A 17,706-nucleotide genomic window follows, 5' to 3' on the forward strand; every position below is an offset into this window, starting at 1 on the left:
GCTGAGTACAGAACCAAGGTGGAGACCATGTGGCCTCTGCTGTCAGAAGAGGCTGCAGGTGACAAAAGTCAGTAACTTCAGGGAGCAGGTGACATGGGAGTAGATGAGTGTTCTGAACAAGGGCTGGCCATGTTCCTGGCCAAAGGGAGCCAAGCAGTGAGGCCTGTGCCTCTATGGTTGCTACATACTAGTGATCCCACGAGGAACACCATAAGTTTGTGAAATTCTCTGTGTGCTCCAGAGTGCCCTCAAGCCCCACAATGCACATTAGCATTTTAAAATTAGGAGTGTGGGTGGCTGAGTTGGTTAAGCATCTGCTTTCAGCACAGGTCATGATTCTGGAGTCTTGGGATTGAGTCCCACATCGGGCTTCCTGCTCAGCAGGGAGTCTGCTTCTCCCTCACCTCTACCCCTCCCATCTGCTTATGGTTTTTCTCTCAAATAAGTAAATACAATCTTGAAAAAGAAACAAAATGAGGATCCTTATAGCCAAGACACTCTCCACTGTGATCCAGTCTTCCCCAAGTTGTGTGACCTCCCAACTGACCCCTTTGTCATGTAGCAGCTCTTAAAGCTGAAATGAAACCCACATTAGGGATGTTCTGAAACCCCATCTAGGGAGAATTCATTTTTGTAGGTTGTACAACTGTCTTGTTAAGGATGGTGTAGCCCATGGGAGGAAGTGGCTTCCTACAAGTTTCTCCTGACTTTAAAATCCTGTGATCAAACAACTCGAGTCTGCCTTCATTGTGATGAAACTGCAGTGGGGCACTTCATGTATGGGGAGCTACTGGGATGGGAGCTGGGGAGGATTGCTAGATTCAACTGATCTTCCTCAGCCCTTCAAACCTGTTTTAGTAGGAGAGGAAGTCCAAATAGTCATTTTCAGAAATGCCCACAAATTGTTGTTTAGCTTAATGGAATCTGTTTTCCCACTGAATATACATAGCTTTCTGATGCTGTGGTTATTCCTGAAGGTCAACGCCTCTTTTCATTGCATACCCATACTTCCTTCGGTTGTATTAACTGATTGAAATGTTTTGCTTTTATAGGAATCAAAATTTTAAATGTGTATACTCCTTGACCTAGCAATTCCACTTTTATGACCAAGAATTAGACATACCCAGACCACAGCACACCACATAGTATTGTTTAAATAGTTTAAAATAGGAAGTGACTTAAGTGCCAATCAATAATAGACTAAATTGTGGTACATCTATTAATTATTATCCAAGTTTCATACTTCTTTCTAAAATCTTGTGGTGACAAATCCTCTACAGATGGTAAAGAAACTTAATTAAAGAAACAGAGATGCAATTTGAAGCTGGATTTTAGAAGTGTAGAAAAAGGCAAGAGTGGGTGGGGTCTGGGGCACCTGGGTTGGTTGGTTAAGCATCTGCCTTGAGCTCAGGTCATGATCTCAGGGTCCTGGGATCGAGCCCCATATTGTGCTCCCTGCCCAGAGAGGAGTCTACTTCTCTCTCTTCTCCCCCACACCACCGTGCTCACTCTCTTTCTCAGATAAAAGAGTGAGGTCTGTAAGGATAGGTTATTGTAGGTTGTTGTGAATATGTATTTTTGAGCCAATGACTTTATTATCTGCTGTGTGCCAAACACTGTCAGATGTTAGGAACACAGACAAGACAGAGTTTCTGTGGTAAATACATAACATGGGAACATTGAGTAATACCTGATTTCAGTGAGTTTATCCCAGAAGTTAGTTAATTTTGAAACTACAGAATCACATTCTTTTCTTCGTTAATCATCTAAGTGCCTAGAGCACCTGGTGCAGGGTTGCCTGAGTAGCAAACCCAAGTTTGATTTTCTGACTTAGTCTCGGTGTAGCTGATAGTGCAGTGCGCCACAGTGCTCTTGCTTAATCTGAGAAACCAAAATTAATCTCCTCCTCACATCCCTGCATGATACTTATAAAAGGAAACTGAATATACTTTTACCCATAAAAATGTTCATACTCCTTTATCTCTAATTCTTCTTTTGTGTATCTTTCTGATAAAATAAAGTGTACTATTTTAGTGTATAATTAAAGTTGTTTTAATACAATAATAAACACTTCATGTGCATGAAGTTTGTTTTTTGTTTCGTCATAGTGTAACTTAGAAAATTGGGATCCACCCTGATGTCCGTATACTATAAAAGTATGGTTTAGGTCACTAGGAAACATTCTTTCAGTGGACTATCATGCAGTCGTTAAAAATGTTATGTGGCAACATGAAGAAATGCTCACTAAATGAGCAACGCACTGTACAGAATAAATCCACACTTAAGATTACAGTTATCTCAGGGGCACCTAGGTGGCTCAGTTGGTTAAGCATCTGACTCTTGGTTTTGGTTTGGGTGGTGATCTCTGGGTTGTGAGATCGAGCCCCTCATTGGGCTCCACACTCTGCAGAGAGTCTATTTGGGATTCTTTCTCTTTCCCTCTCCTCCTCCCCATCCCCTGTATGCACAGACACTCTTAGTATCCCTAAAATAAATAAATATTTTTAAGAAGGTTACAGTTTTCTTAGATACTGTATAAACCAGAGGATTGGAATATAAAGTATGTAGAATGGTAATGGAATGATGTGTGATTTAATTTTCTTTTGCTCTGTTGGTGTTATGCAATAGTTATATTGTTTCCCTTAATTTAGAAATTAGTTTAAGGGGGAAATAAATCCAGAGCTGAGAATAAGCTGTTCTAGAGATTGATTTTTGTGGTCATATTGCAGGCTTGGCAGGGTGGGGAGAAAGCATTGATAAATCTCATTACAGAAGGAGTGCCTATTATTGATTTATTGTGCTTTGATTTCCCCTCTTGGCTCTAGGAATTGAGGAAACTCAATTGGGAAAACGAGGGTACCTAACACCCACCAGTGCCCGAGAACATCTTACTGCACTTTGGAAGAACGAAGGTGCTATACCAACCCAGAGAAATCGAAATGAATCTCATTTCAATCAATGGACTCATTTATCCTGCCTTATTATTTAATGTTTTCAGAGTTGTGGTAATTGTAGATGTCTCCCGAATTTAGTTCATAGGTTTGGGGCTAGTTTCTGAGTACATTGTCAAGAAATAGGCAAGAACCATGAACTTGACAACTATTGTAACAAAACCTGGTCATTAAATGACAGCTATGGGTGGGCCTCGCTTAATATAGTTTGACATCTTTCCAGAAGGTACAGTGTAACTCACCTTATTTTAAATACTCATAAATAACTTTTTTAGAAAAGAATTCTAAGGCAGTTCCTCCTATGACCCAAAAAATGAACTCTAACGTGTCTTTTTTTAAATTAAGATATTTCCATGTTTTAATTCCCTACAAAAAGGAAAGTCTTCCATTCCTCTTGCATGTATAACAAAAGCTAGGCAGTATATTCAAGCCCTCATGTCACCACCCTCTGAGAGTGCTTTCGTTCTGGAACACTGAATGCAGCTGCTGTGTAATGATAAGCACTTAAAAATGAAAATGTTGCTGAAGGGATAAGTGATGTCAGGGAAAAAAAGCACTCAAGTTAGTGTGATCATTTCTGTGGCAGGCCCTACCACTTCTATTCATTCTCTCTGTAGCTTTTTTTTTTTTTTTTTTTTTTTTTTTAAGTTCACTAGAAACTTAAAATAGAGCTTTGAGCCACAAAAACGATCTCTTCTTAGTAGTGTCTACATGGAGAGTTTTGTTTTATTTTTAAGAAGGCTAAGTTTTTTTTTTCCATATTTCAGATACATTTTTTATAGATGCAAAAGCTCTGTGTGTGTGTTTGTGTGTGTAAGTCTAATCGTCCAGGAGAGTGATGAGAAACAAGGGGAGGTTTTCATTCCCCATCCTTGTCCATCTCGCCCTTGGGCTAATAAGTAGAGGGGGCCCCTACACGGTACCCATCCTTAAACCACCATCTCACCTGTGTGCAGGTTCTCATGCAAAGACTATTTTTAGAAAGGAAAATGTGATTTTACTCTACATATTGTCTCATATTCTGTCCCTCCCCCCCCCAGTGGAATTTTTGTGGTCATTCATCCCTGCCCTACCACATAAATGTAAATGATCATTTTGGTTTATTTCAAATACAGGATTCTTTCTGAATTACCTTTTTTCTGGACTAGAAGATGTTGACATGGAGTCTAGATTCAATCCCAGTGTGTTCTTTTTGGATTTCCTGGTGGTGCCACCCTCAAGGTAATGCCCTTTAATTGAGTTTATTTCACCTGGAAAAAGTGTATTGAACAATAGAATAATGACCTCTGGGAGAGGCTTGAAGGGCCTAGCACCCTGAAAAGTAAAACAGCAGTTCCACACCCAGGTTGCAGGTGGTTGGGAGTATTTGTCCTGACAGTAGTAGCAATATTTGTTGGTTTTTGAGTGTGGTGGGTTGTGAGTGGCTTATACCAGGGATGAGCAAGAGGCTGAAGAACATGACCCTTCTTTCCTCACACTAAACAGTCCCTGATTCCATGTGTCCCCCTACAGGTATCGCCCTGTCAATCGACTGGGGGACCAGATGTTTACCAATGGCCAGACAGTGAACTTGCAGGCTGTCATGAAGGACATGGTTCTGATCCGGAAACTTCTAGCATTGATGGCCCAAGAACAGGAGCTGCCATGTGAGGTGTCAGGACCTGCCAAGGATGAGGTCAGGGCTGCCTTGAAGCTGATGTCATCAGCATATCTGCTTAGTTCTAATGCCTGCAGTGCAGATGCAAAACACTGGCAGTGCAGGGAGATGCTGGTTGTGTATGAGCTATCATTTGAGGGAACCTAAGTAATGTTGGGGGAAAGCATGATATGAGCATGGAAGGATCTGTGTTCTTTGTTGAGTTGCTTTAATTTCGTGAGCCGATCTCCACTGTAAAATGTGTATGGTTAATGGTAAGATTTTACATATAGGTTGTTCTGGGCCATCTGCCCTCATTGGCAGTGACTGGCAGCTCTAGAAAGAAGAGTCTGCATCCTGTGGGCTCTAAGAATGTCCCTTTTGGGTTACGGTACCAGAGCCTGAGCCATCCAGCTCTGTTTTTGGCTTATTAAGATTTCTAGCATTGGATTCAGGAGAGCATTATTGTCAATTCTAGGGATTTCCCAGAATAGGACTATCATGCTTGAGGCCTCTGCTTCCCCCTCAGTAAATGATAGAGCTGGATTCAGTTTTCCTGTTTCAGCCGACTTTCCAAGCTACTTCAGTGTGCCAAGTCTTCAGTGGGCATAAAGATGAATCAGGCACTCAGAAAAGTTGCTGAGATGACTCGGGTCCTTCCCAGCTCTGAGATGCTCTCTGGATGGAAGCAAGAAGGGCAGTCTCAGCCTTAAGTGGACAGGGCTCTCAGGCTCCCTTCCAGCTGCTGGCAACAATTCTTCTGAGTCAGGCCCATCACCAGGTGGCGCCACTCTCTGCCTGGACACATGTGCTGTGGGTTACTCATACTTAGCTCTGAACTATCCTTGGTCTTGCTTAAGTTTTCTGATCTGTCAGGGTAGGTGTGCTTTCAGAAACCTTCAGTCTAAGAGAAATGTGCCATCTGCAGGCCCTGGTCCAGTTTGGGTGGAAGGCCAGAGGATAGCCAGGACCCTTGACCAGAGCTGAGAACTTTTATTTTGATGCCCTTTGAAAATAGAGCCGCCCTTTGTTAAGAAAGAAGGAAGGAAGGAAAAAGAAAAAAAAGCCAAGTGTCTGCAGAAATAAACAATATCTTCTCTGATTCTTAAGGTCCTTGCTACCTGAAGTCATAGTGCCTTCTTTCTTTGTGATTAACAGGATATGTTCTTATTTATTTCCCCATAAGCTCCCCACATACCATTCCTATGGTAGCCCTCTCATAGAGAGAGAGACACAGAGAGAGAGGCAGAGACACAGACAGTGTCAGTAGGTGGTGCTGTAAGGCAGATTAAGAGCCTATTTCCTGGACAGGTAGGGAGAGAAGGAAGCAGAGCCAGGGACAGAAAAATTAAAAAGAATTGGTTAAATATTCCAGTGAGGCTTGAATTTCAGCCAGTCCCTTGACATATTTAAGTTGGGGGCTCATATTTTATCTATCTTTATTTATTTAACTTATTTTTAAAAAGGTTTTATGTATTTGTTCAGATTATATGTATACACACACACACATATATGTACACAGAGAGAGACAGAGAGAGAGTGTGTGTGTGTGTGTGTGTGTGCGGCAAAGACCTAGGCAGAGGGAGAAACAGGCTCCATGCAGGAAGCCAGGATGTGGGACTCAGTCCTGGGACTCCAGGATCATGCCTTGAGCCAGAGGCAGACATTCAGCCATTGAGCCACCCAGGCGTCCCTGGGGACCCACATTTTAATTGATAACATAGAGAATAGTGTGGTGAACATTTTTCCTTTTTGGAAATTATTCCACTTGTATTTTCATAAGTGCTGTTTTTTTTCTTTTTTAAAGGTTTTATTTATTTATTCATGAGAGACACAGAGAGAGAGAGGCAGAGACACAGGCAGAGGGAGAAGCAGGCCCCATGCAGGGAGCCTGATGCGGGACTTGATCCCAGGACTCCAGGACCACAACCTGGGCCAAAGGCAGGTGCTAAACCACTGAGCCACCCAGATATCCCCTCATAAGTGCTTTCAGTGAAACAAGCTACCATGTTGGAGAAGCCCACAAGGCACATAATTGCAGGTGGCCTCTGACCAGTAGCCTCCTAGGAACTGAGGTCCCCAGCCCAGCAGCATTTGGAGAGTTGCACCCCACCAACAACCATGTGAGCTTAGAGGTGGATCCTTCCTCAGTTGAACCTTCGGATGAGACACTAGCTCTGGTGGATTCCTTCATTGCAACCTAGGGAGAGACTCTGAAGCAGAGAACCTGGTTGAACTGTACCCATATTCCTAACTTACAGAAACTGTGAGATAAACCAACTCTGTGATGGTTTAAAAAAACAAAAAACTTGCTTATAAACTTGAGTGCATTTTACTATGAGAAAAAGGCTGGTATACAGCCCATTATACATTGGGTCTGATGTTTTGTTGATACAAACTGACAAGATTGATTTATTAGCACTTTTGCCGATGATCTGTTGGGTTCAAAAGACATAAAGGTAAACTCCAGAGCTCATCATTTGTCAGAGCGAGAGTAAGAAAGAAAAGCAAAACCCAGCTTGGCCTTTTTGAGGTTTTTCCATCATGCCTGTTTTCTTTGTCATGTCTTGCCAGGAAAAAGACTCCTCGATTGCTCTGGACCGATCCTTTTTGAGCATGCTTCCAGGCCAATCCCTCACAGACAAACTTTACAACATTTGGATTCGTCTCCAGAGCCACGTCAATATTGTGTTTGATAGTGAGATGGACAAATTAATGATGGAGAAGTACCCTGGCATTAGACAGGTGAGAAGTACATTGGATCCCCAATGCTAGCTGAAGGGGTTAAATAATAAATGTACATGTATTGAAACAAATAATAAGTATACTTGACTTTTTCTTTTTTTTTAACGTTGCTTTCTGTGGACTTTTTCCCTCCTAAAGATCCTGGAGAAAAAGGATGGTTTATTCCGAAAGCATATGATGGGAAAGCGAGTGGACTACGCCGCCCGCTCAGTCATCTGCCCAGACATGTACATTAACACCAACGAGATTGGAATTCCCATGGTATGTGGGGAGGGGCTTCACTGGCTACTGTCGGGTGGCTGGAGGGGATGTTGAAGGCTGGGGAGGTATGCAGCCGACTGTGATGGCTTGAGTGGGGACAGCTTCTGCTTCTTCCTGAACAAGCTATTTGGAGGGGACATGAGGCTGTATAATGGTGCTGCTTTCACTCCTTGTCAAATCTCCATACACCCACCAACAAGGAAGACCCACGTCCTGGGCAACCAGGGAGCCATCCAAAGGGTGTTCCACATCTCCACATGTATGTCTTCCCCCTGCCTCTCAGAGCCTAGTCTCTACATCTTCCCAGTCAAATTGATCTCATGACAGAAATGAGGAAGAGGCCAAAGGGGATTTCCACTCCAGGCACTTGCCTGGCGTTAGCAATCAGGAATGTGTGCCCATAGTTGCCAAGCACAGGAAGGGGAGAGAGCCCCCCAGGGAGGGCTGTGTGCGTGTCATCCATCCTCCCGTTTCCTTCGGGGTAAGCGGTTTGCCCCATCCACCCATTAGTGTTTCCTCAGGGAGCCAGCCTCCTCTCACTTCCCCACCCATTCAAGCTATGTTGCTCATTAGCAGCGCTTTAATTGGCTTCCTCCTTAATGGGCCTTGAGGTCAGTAATATGAAGATGGTTTAATTCCCTTTGTGGAGAGTCTCAGTTCCTCGCACACTGCCCCCTCAGCTGCTCTCAGGGGAATGCTGGTAATGAGCGGAGCTCAAGTGTTCTGATGGCCTCCTGCATGCTCACTGCCTCATCTCTCTTAGGCACCCTTGGCTCCCTAGGCAAGGACACACGGGTGAGAAGACAGGAGTCAGAGAAGGCTAAGTCCTGTCCCCACCAGCTCCTAGAACCATAGGTCTTTCCATCCAGAAGCTGGGTCAGGTGGCAGGGAAAGGCATTGTGAAGCCCAGTGGAGACTTTCCTGAGTCTGAGACCCTGGGAGAAGGGGCCCATTTATTGTTCGTTGCTTTCTTTGGACGGAAGACATGGGCTACCCCTATAGGCTTTGGTCTCATAATGCCTTAGAGCATCCCAGCTTTGAGAGAGACCTTTAGTGCTTCCTCTTTCTACCTTCAGGGGTACCAAGCCTCCCTTTCTTGGTTCTGGGTTCATTTTATAATGCCTTCTCCTAAGGAAGACTCTGAAGTTATCCATCTGCCCACCTCTGGCCTGTTCCAGGTCTCAGGGCCATGGTGGCCAGAGGGTGAGGGGGTGGGGGTGGTGTTACAGGATGGCTGTGAGGAACTGACTATGGAGACTATCTCTTGGTCCCTTGTGGCACACACTTCCCATAGAGCACTGTGGAGGAGAGGACCTGAAATAAGTTTGGGGAATAAGCTAGAGGTTAGCAGTGAACCAGACAGACTACAGTGTCCCCTGAGAAACTTTCATTCCAGTGGTGAAGATGAATAAATAAATACCTAGGAGCATAAACATTCTGCCAGGCAGTGGTCAGTGCATTGGCTGAAGTGGAACAGGTGATAGGGAAAGGGAGCGCCTGCTGCCTGGGGTTGCAGATAAGGCCCTTCTCAGTGTCATCCAGGCAGAGACCTAGATAAAGAACCTGGACAGAATCCAACCAGGTTCTTTATGTAGGACTCCTCAGAGGCTCTGATATAGTTAAGTGCATTTGGAAACATCAGAGGGTTTATGATATTCAGCAGCTTATAAACTCACTTAACCAGAGAACTCATTTTTCTTGGAGTATATTGCAGGTCTGGCATTAAGTGGAACACTGCATTTTCTCATGTATTAAGAGACCAAATCAGTTTCATTTCAAGCTCCACCTTGATTGTAGTGGCAGCTAAAACTGCTGGGTAGAGGCTCCAATACCATGTCTGGGCTCAGCTCAGGGCAAAGGCCACGATCACTTAGTGATGTCTGCTAAAGTGGAGGGGGCTGTGGTATGGTACTTAAGAGCAGGTATTGGCACTTCTCTCAATCTAGTATCCCATTCCACGTTCCCTTTGGGGACTACGAATTGATCAGTGTGTGAGGAAATGATAAAATTTTAGAATGGGTTAAAAAATTCTAATGGGGATCTCTGGGTGGCGCAGCGGTTTAACGCCTGCCTTTGGCCCAGGGCGCGATCCTGGAGACCCGTGATCAAATCCCACGTCGGTCTCCTGGCGCATGGAGCCTGCTTCTCCCTCTGCCTGTGTCTCTGCCTCTCTCTTTCTCTCTCTCTCTCTCTTTGACTATCATAAATAAATTTAAAAAATTAAAAAAACATTCTAATGTATCAACCAGAACACGCAGATTATTCTCTTCAGACAGACAGCTAGGAAAGGAGGCCCAATCTATTCCCTTAAGGCTTCAAGGCTAGAAAAATGCCTCTGTGGAGAAGATAGGATGTTGCTTACTCCCTAAAGGACCGTTGTGGCAAAGCATCTCCTTGTCTTGGGGAAGAAGTCACACAGCCTGTTGAGTCAGATTTTGAATTGGTACCATCTTTTCTGCCTACGCTGAATTTTCATACCCACTCCATTTCCAGGTGTTTGCCACAAAACTGACCTATCCTCAGCCAGTTACCCCCTGGAATGTTCAGGAACTGAGGCAAGCAGTCATCAATGGCCCCAACGTGCACCCGGGAGCCTCCATGGTCATCAATGAAGATGGCAGCCGCACAGCTTTGAGTGCTATCGACCTGACACAGCGGGAAGCCGTGGCCAAACAGCTCCTGACACCAGCCACGGGGGCACCTAAGCCCCAGGGGACAAAAATCGTGAGTTGTGGGCAGATTTGCTCAGCGGCTTGGCCAGCACCTATCCAACTCCCTTGTGACTGCAAATCATGAGTAGCTGACACAGGAATCTAGGAGCTGTTCTGCCTCCCCCTATGTGTGCGTATTACTTAGGGGCTTCACGGTGCTTACTTGCTCTCCCCAGCTGGAGCTGGAGTTCCTAGGATCTTGACACCATGATTAAAGCTTCATTTGGCTGTCCCATGTCATGCAGCACAGTGCTGGGCACACATCCAAGGCTCGAGAAATGCCCTCTAATAATAACTCAGTTGTGGTCCGGAAGCAAGCGAATTTGCTGTCCTTAAGCAGGGCGACTCAGAGTGTCCTCAGATCAGCAGAGGCAGTAGCATCCCTAGAGCTGGTGAGAAATGCACATTCGCCCTCTCCTCCCCACCTCCACAAAAGGGATTAGAATCTCTGGGGATGAGGCCCAGGAATCTGCATTTTAACAAGCACTTTAGAGGGTTCCTCTACATGCTAATTTTGAGAACTGCCCTAAAGGAAGGAAATGTCCTGTGTGATATGTCCCTAATAACTGATAACCCCTGGATTCCATCTGATGCTTCATTTTCTGACAGTTGCTCATGGCTGCCCATGGTACAGTGTTAAAGGTTCCTAAGGCTTACTTGGGCTCCACCAGAAAGAACACATGATTGATTAGCTGGGGGCATGAAGTCAGTGGGTGACATCATTTGTGTCCTGTTAAAAATAGCCATTTCTACTGGGGGGGGGAGCATAACAAGTGACCCTAACCAGGCAGTAGTGGCAGAAGTTGTTGAGATGTCAAAAAGTATACGTTTAAAAAAACAAAACAAAACGAAACCTTAGTTTGGGTTTGCCCAGGATGACTGTCAAACAGGTGAAGGTGATCTCTAGGTTCCCCTTTCTTGGGGCCAAGTCCTATTTTTTATTCACCAGCAGAAACCCTTGACCAGACTCAAAGATATCTCAAAAAATCCATAAGATGGATTCTTATTCAGGTTTAGTTTTTGTGCCTGGTGTTTTGGAAGGAGCTTTGTTACAGATGGTGGAGAATTCAAGGTGTATTTCACGTAACTTAATGGTGAAGCAAGATAAACATGAAGCTGTCTTCATATCAGCTCAAGCCAAACGTGCCAAAGTCTCATGGTCAGAAAACGTGAGGAGAGCAGAGTGGGGTCAGGCTGTACAGAGGACCCACTGCTCTCTCCTCCACTGCACTTTGCCAGTCATCGCAGACAAAGTCCCACTACTCTGGAGTTCACAATGGGTGGGGGCACCACCAGGGAACGTGTGGCACCATGGCTCTGGTGTGGTGGATACAGTAGGAAATTAGCAATGGAGGCCTGTGGCTTTATGTGCTTCATGTTCAGAAAGAAAGGCGGCTGAGAGGAATATGCAGGGTGGAAGGGCAGGGAGGGCCTGGCGTCATCGGAAGGCAGGTGAGGGCCAGCCAGAGGGCTACAGGGAATGCACATGGCCCTGTGAAGTGAGGTGATGGTGGGGAATCTAAAGGCCCATCTCCTGTGAAAGGTGGGTATGTGGGACTTAAATAAAGGGCCATAGAGTTAGAAAAGAAGATTTTCAGAGTGTTAACCTCTGAGCACAAAGTACAGTGTGGGAGCAGGAGGAAGGCAGGGTGGACCGGGGAAACTGAGGGAGCAGAGATTGAAGGGCCGGGCCACCTCGTTTGGCATCTGCATCTGTTTCCCACGTGTTCATATGGCTCCTCCAGATCAAAACCAGCCCCTGGGTATCTTCGGCTCTCCCAAGGGCACTTGTTAGATGCTCCGGAAGTTAAATATGATGATTGAGAAGAATGAGGAAACCACGGGAAGGCGCATCTGATTTATCCAAATGAAGGTCACTTGTGACGCAGGAGAGCAGTTTGAACAGTGGGAGGACCCAGGCTTCAGAGCTCTTGTGAGGCAGCGAAGCCAGCAGCTAAGAGCATTTGAGAGCTAAGTAGAAGGATACCAGATTTCTGACGTGACAGGAATGTGAGGATGAGGCAAACGCATGGAGAACTTACACGGCTTTAGCTATGTCTGTAGGGTCAGAGGTGAGCGGGTATCCAGAGCTGAGGAAAGGGAAGGTTGGCCTGCTGCCACATGCTGCTCAGTTCCTGGGAAGTGACTGAAAGGAGTTCTGAGCAGTGGCTAGGTTGAATGGGGTTGGCCTGGTCACTAGTCTTTCAACTTAGATTCCAGAGTCCCTGCTTCCTCTTCTAGCCTCACTTCTCAGCTTACCCTCCACACTCCTGCTGGCTACTACCCCCACCATCACCACCACCACTGGCAATGCAGAGTCCTTCCCCTTTGGGCCTCGCATGTGTGCCCCCTCCTGGATCACTTTGCTCCCCACCCCCATCCCCCAGCCTCCCTGGCAACTCTTTCTAATCCTCCCGGTCTCGACATCGAAGCCCTCATCCTCTTGGGACGGGGTCTGTAAACTTCTCCGGCGAAGGACTAGATAGTAAATATTTTAGGCTGTGTAAACCATACAGTCTCTTTGCAGCTGGCCAAACATGCCTTTTAGTGTCAGAGCCGCCATAGGCAGTACACAAATGAATGGGTCTGGCCATGCTCCCAGAAAACTTTTTACAAAAGCAAGTGTCCTGCTTATGTGCCATAGTTTGCCACCCTTTAAACTTGTATGAAGTCCATCCCCCATTGTGTTCCCACTACACCCTCATCCCTCTCCACCTCTTGTTCTCATTGTGTTGTGTTGTCACCACGTGTGTACCCATTCATCCATCCTCCCTCCAATTCCTAAATACCGTGAAAGTGTGGGCAGGGTGTTCTGCTCACCACTGTCCTCACACCCAGTGTCTAGGAGGTACTCAGGAAACCCCTGAAATAAATAAATAATTTAAATAAAAAAAAAAAAAAAAAAAGGAAACCCCTGTGGAGTAGGTGGATCCAGGCTGAGATGTGGGAGGCTCTGAGGTAGGAGGGCCCTCGTTAGACCTGATAACCCAGGGGCAGAGATGGGAACAGACTATGAAGGAAAAGTCCTTACATCAGGACCTGGGGACTCAAGATGATTATTTTTATTTTCCAAGATCTTAATAGCACTACACACACTGCTTACTTATGTAATCACATACACATGTACTTCTAATTTTTTGGCATTTTTATAAGTTAATGGGTCACATGTAGATCGGGACCAGGCTCAGAGGCTGGGGGATGTGACCAGGAAGGAGAGAGCCAGGTCCACAAAAGGAGGAGAAGGGAAAGGATGACTGACAGGAGCCATTTCCCCTGGGAGGTGTGAAACCTCTGTCCCTTCCTCTGGGCCTTGTAAGTCAGGAGGAGGTGGCCAGGACAGCTGAGTCTCATTTCCCAGCGCAGCAGCCTGCCAGAAGCCGCTCTTTGGCTCTGAGTCGCCTCTGAAAACTCTGACCCGGGCACTGGGGCATGCTAATTTTCACTGCAGTATTTATTTAGAGACAAGAGAAAGGAAGGGCCTCAGGTTTGGGTTGGCGAGGGGAGCTCCCTATGCTCCAGGACTTCTGTTTGGATTGGCCAGCGCCTGCCAGACTGGCCTGCGTGCCTTCCCAGCTGTGGGGTTTGCTTATGCTGGAGGATGTCTTGAATTTACAAGACTCAAATCAGAGGCCCATCCTGGGGTTTTGGGCCTGGGCCACAGGTCTGGGCAGTTTCTCCCTGGAGAGGCTAAAGAAATAAGACTTTGAAGGTCAGCTCAGGCTCTGTGACGTGCCCTGGGCAGACCCTCATGGGAATCCGCAGGAGTTTGGGTCTCCTTGGAAACATGGATGTGGGGGCAGAGAGGGGAAGGTTTGAATTCCTTGGAGAACAGAAAGACTGCCTCCTTGCTAAGTGCTTTTAGGACTGCCTTTTAGAATTTCAGGGTTTTGCTCCCTGCTTGTCTGATGTGGAGGAAACTCTCAGCTCGGCTGAAAATTTGCAGTGGGCTGGTGGGTGGGGAGGGTCTTTTGTTTACTTCTAGCCTGTCTCTGTACCCACATTTCCGGTTCAGCTTCATAAATATGGATAACACAAGAAGAGACTAGACTTGGAGTAAGTAATGTGTTACCCCCAGCCTGCTGCCTGCTGTGATTTAGGGGTACTTGAGGGGCAGGGGTCTGACCCAGTCTCCATATGCTGCAGAACAGTTGGGGCATAAGCTCCTTCATGCATTCACTTCTTGAAATAGCATTTATGTCCATCATTTAGGATGCCCAGTAGTTGATCTAAGGGGAGATGAAGGGCAGCATGAGGCTTAATGAGCCCTCCACTGAAGTCGGCTTTGTAGGCAGTAGCATTCTCTCAGGAGGACGTGACCAATGGTGTGGCAGTAAGGGGGGAACATGTGAACGGTGGCTATCTCTAAGGAGTAAGGTTACTTGTGGTGTTTATTCTGTTCTCTAAGTTTGTCTGTATTTTCTACTTCTTCTCCCACAATGAGCATATCACTTGGGCAGTAGTTCTTGCTTTCCTTAAAAATAGTGGAAGATCTTAAAAAAAAAAAAAAAAAAAGTATGGAAATGATCCATGCTCATCATCACAGGAACTAAGATGGGTGGTGGTAAAGGTGTACTCTGTGCCTTACTCCTTTCCCACTTGCCCTGGCCCCTGTGGAGTCGGTGGTAACAGCTAGGTAAGGATCCAAGAAGCCTTTTCCCCCGTTTATATAAATGCATACAGAATTAAGTTGGGTTTTAAATTGCGTCCTCCTGTCACCTTAGATGACATATGGATTTTTTTTTAATTGAAATACATTAGTCCCATCACTTCCGGACTAGCATAGATTTATTTCAGCTTTTTTCATCATTGCATAATATTCCATGTATACCCGTGCTGCTTCTGTGGGGCAGTTCGAGTTACTCCAGATTTTTCCACTGTAAACACGGCTGCTTCAACATACGTGTTTATATGACTTTACATTGGTGCTTTTTTTCCTTGTGAAACACCAAAAGGAAATGAGTTTTAAATGTTCTTAAATCTACTGTCAGATTGCTTTCCCGAAAGACTATGGCAATTTAAATTTATTACTGTTTTAAGTGCAAAAGAATGTTTTCGGAAAACATTGAACTGGGAATCAGAACCCTGTGTTCCAGTCCTGACTCTACCTTTTGAGGTTGGGTGAAGTGGTTCTAAACATGGGATTCACTTTTAGAATAACGTACTCCCATGTGACCGCGGCAGAGGGGGATGCCAGAGGTCTGTCAGGTCCTTTCAAGCCCGGGGTGTCACAGTTATGTGCAGGTGTGCTGTCCTCAGATGCATCCATTTTCTTTCCCTAGACCAATTGCCAGAGGAATCCAAGACTCTGGAAAGGCCATGCCTCTCTGAAGAAGACAGAGACTACTGAAAGGGGCCTGGAGCCTCATCTGTGTGTGTCTCTGAGCCCAGAGCCAGGATCAGGGCTATGCTGAGCTACTAGCTATTTCTCAGAGATTTCTAGGGTTTCACTCCAGACTAAAAATTCCCCTTTGATCCGGATGAGTAAAACACAAGATGGACAGAAGCCACACACATACCGGGCTGAGGTGAGCCCAGGGAATAGTAGTGATGATGCTAAAGTTATCCCTACACCCCCTTTTCTCCACTCTTCCCCCCAGGTGTGCAGGCATGTGAAGAATGGGGACATCCTCCTGCTGAACCGGCAGCCCACCCTACACAGACCCTCTATCCAGGCACACCACGCCCGCATCCTGCCTGAAGAGAAAGTCCTGCGGCTCCACTATGCCAACTGCAAGGCATATAACGCTGATTTTGATGGAGACGAGATGAATGCCCACTTCCCCCAGAGTGAACTGGGCCGGGCTGAGGCCTATGTCCTGGCCTGCACAGATCAGCAGTACCTTGTTCCCAAGGTAAGTCTGACCTTGAGGCTGTTGTATGGTCATCGCTGGTACAACTTGACACTTTAGGTCTGGGCTCTTGCCAGCTCCTAGGATCAGTCATCTGCCACCCAGGGCAGCAGGCAGTGGCCAGGGGCTCCAGGCACCCAGCACTTCAGCCTCTTGCACACCAGCACTCTATTGTGGCTCATGCTGGATCAACTGTTTGAGTTTAACTCTCATTCTCTTCTCTGCCCATTTCAGCCAGTGCTGGATTAGTGAAGGTGCTAAATGTAGGAAGAAGGGATTAAAGGTCCACTGAGGACCCTTGGAAGTTAGAATCATAATTTTACTAACTTGAAAATGGACTTTTTGTCTTTTCGCGTAAATAACAGTCAAGACTGTCATTATGGCAGCGGTAAAAGCAGTAAAACCACCTATTGAGCACTCCCTGTGCAGCAGGCACTGCGGTAAGCTATTGGCAGACATTCTCTTATTTCGTCCTCACAATAGCCTTTTGAAATAGATGGCGATTTTCAGATGAGGAAACACGAATGAGTGGCTTTCCAGGCAGGACTTGTACTCAGCACCTTTGACTCCCAACCCCATGTGCTCAGCATCATGTGTTAATAGCCTCACTTAACAGAGGCAAAGCTGGGGCTGGATGAGGCCACATAGCAGTAAGTGGATCCCAGAACTAAACTGGCTCTCTGACTCTAGAGGCAGTGTCACATTTCACCACAGGCGACACTAGCAGGGAGCAAAAACAGATGGTTCTCTTTAGGCTGGCAGAGTGACCTGTGGACATTGGGGCATTGGAATAGGGATTTGGGGTGTTCTGAAGTTCTCAGACCAATGAAACTTGAATGTTCCATATTTCATTTTGATTGAATAAAGTGAAGCAAGGGCTTCATGCTTACACTATGTCCTTAAAAGGGCTACCTTGTTTAAATCCTAATGTGCCTCATTATGTGCTCGCATGCCCACGAATTTTACGTCAGGAGACGGAACACAGATAAATAAGCTTACGTTAATAAATTAAGTTCTTGGAGGGAAGAAATTTCTAAGGGATGACTCAAGGGTTCACTTCCACTTTCCATCAGTTTCTTTAGTCAGAAGTACAGAGATTTTGATTCTTGGTAAATTTCATTTAGTCCTTAGTGTAAAAGCTAAGAAGTGGAATCTATTTTTACTAATGGTTATAAAAATGCAGCATGTTCTAAACTACTTTGGTGGTAAAGTCCTAAGAGAACAGGAGCTGGCTTTGTTAAACTAGGAAAGTCATTTTGTGGGGCAGAGGGGGTAACTTTTTTTTTTGATGTATCTTTATTTTCCTTATTGCCATTTGCTTTCATTCATTATCTGATTTTTTGTTTCCAGGTTCTGTTCCTGGATTATCCATAGTACCCGATTAAAGTACATTTTATTTTATTGTTTGTGTATTTAGTAGAGTTGCATGTTGTTTTCTTAAAATAGGAGGTGAATGGAGCTTGAGCTCTTTCTTTCCTGAGAAAATAGTTAAACTTTTCATTGATGTGGATTTTTTTCTTCCTCTGTTTATGGTATTTTTTGAGGGCCAGTGT

The 17,706-nt window shown here is 45.5% G+C and overlaps 1 protein-coding gene across 2 annotated transcripts in view; it reads left to right on the forward strand.

Moving 5' to 3' along the window:
* Positions 1–17,706, forward strand: part of POLR1A (RNA polymerase I subunit A) — an 81,595-nt gene that overhangs the window by 23,297 nt on the left and 40,592 nt on the right. For both annotated transcript variants that reach the window (XM_038561535.1, XM_038561534.1), the window contains exons 7-13: positions 2,826–2,912; positions 4,067–4,172; positions 4,464–4,626; positions 7,162–7,332; positions 7,471–7,593; positions 10,087–10,317; positions 15,902–16,156. In XM_038561535.1, the coding sequence (XP_038417463.1) occupies positions 2,826–2,912; positions 4,067–4,172; positions 4,464–4,626; positions 7,162–7,332; positions 7,471–7,593; positions 10,087–10,317; positions 15,902–16,156 (1,136 nt within the window). The remainder of the gene's footprint in view (positions 1–2,825; positions 2,913–4,066; positions 4,173–4,463; positions 4,627–7,161; positions 7,333–7,470; positions 7,594–10,086; positions 10,318–15,901; positions 16,157–17,706) is intronic.

Source organism: Canis lupus, chromosome 17 (genome assembly GCF_011100685.1).
Source record: "Canis lupus familiaris isolate Mischka breed German Shepherd chromosome 17, alternate assembly UU_Cfam_GSD_1.0, whole genome shotgun sequence".
NCBI classification, from domain to species: domain Eukaryota; kingdom Metazoa; phylum Chordata; class Mammalia; order Carnivora; family Canidae; genus Canis; species Canis lupus.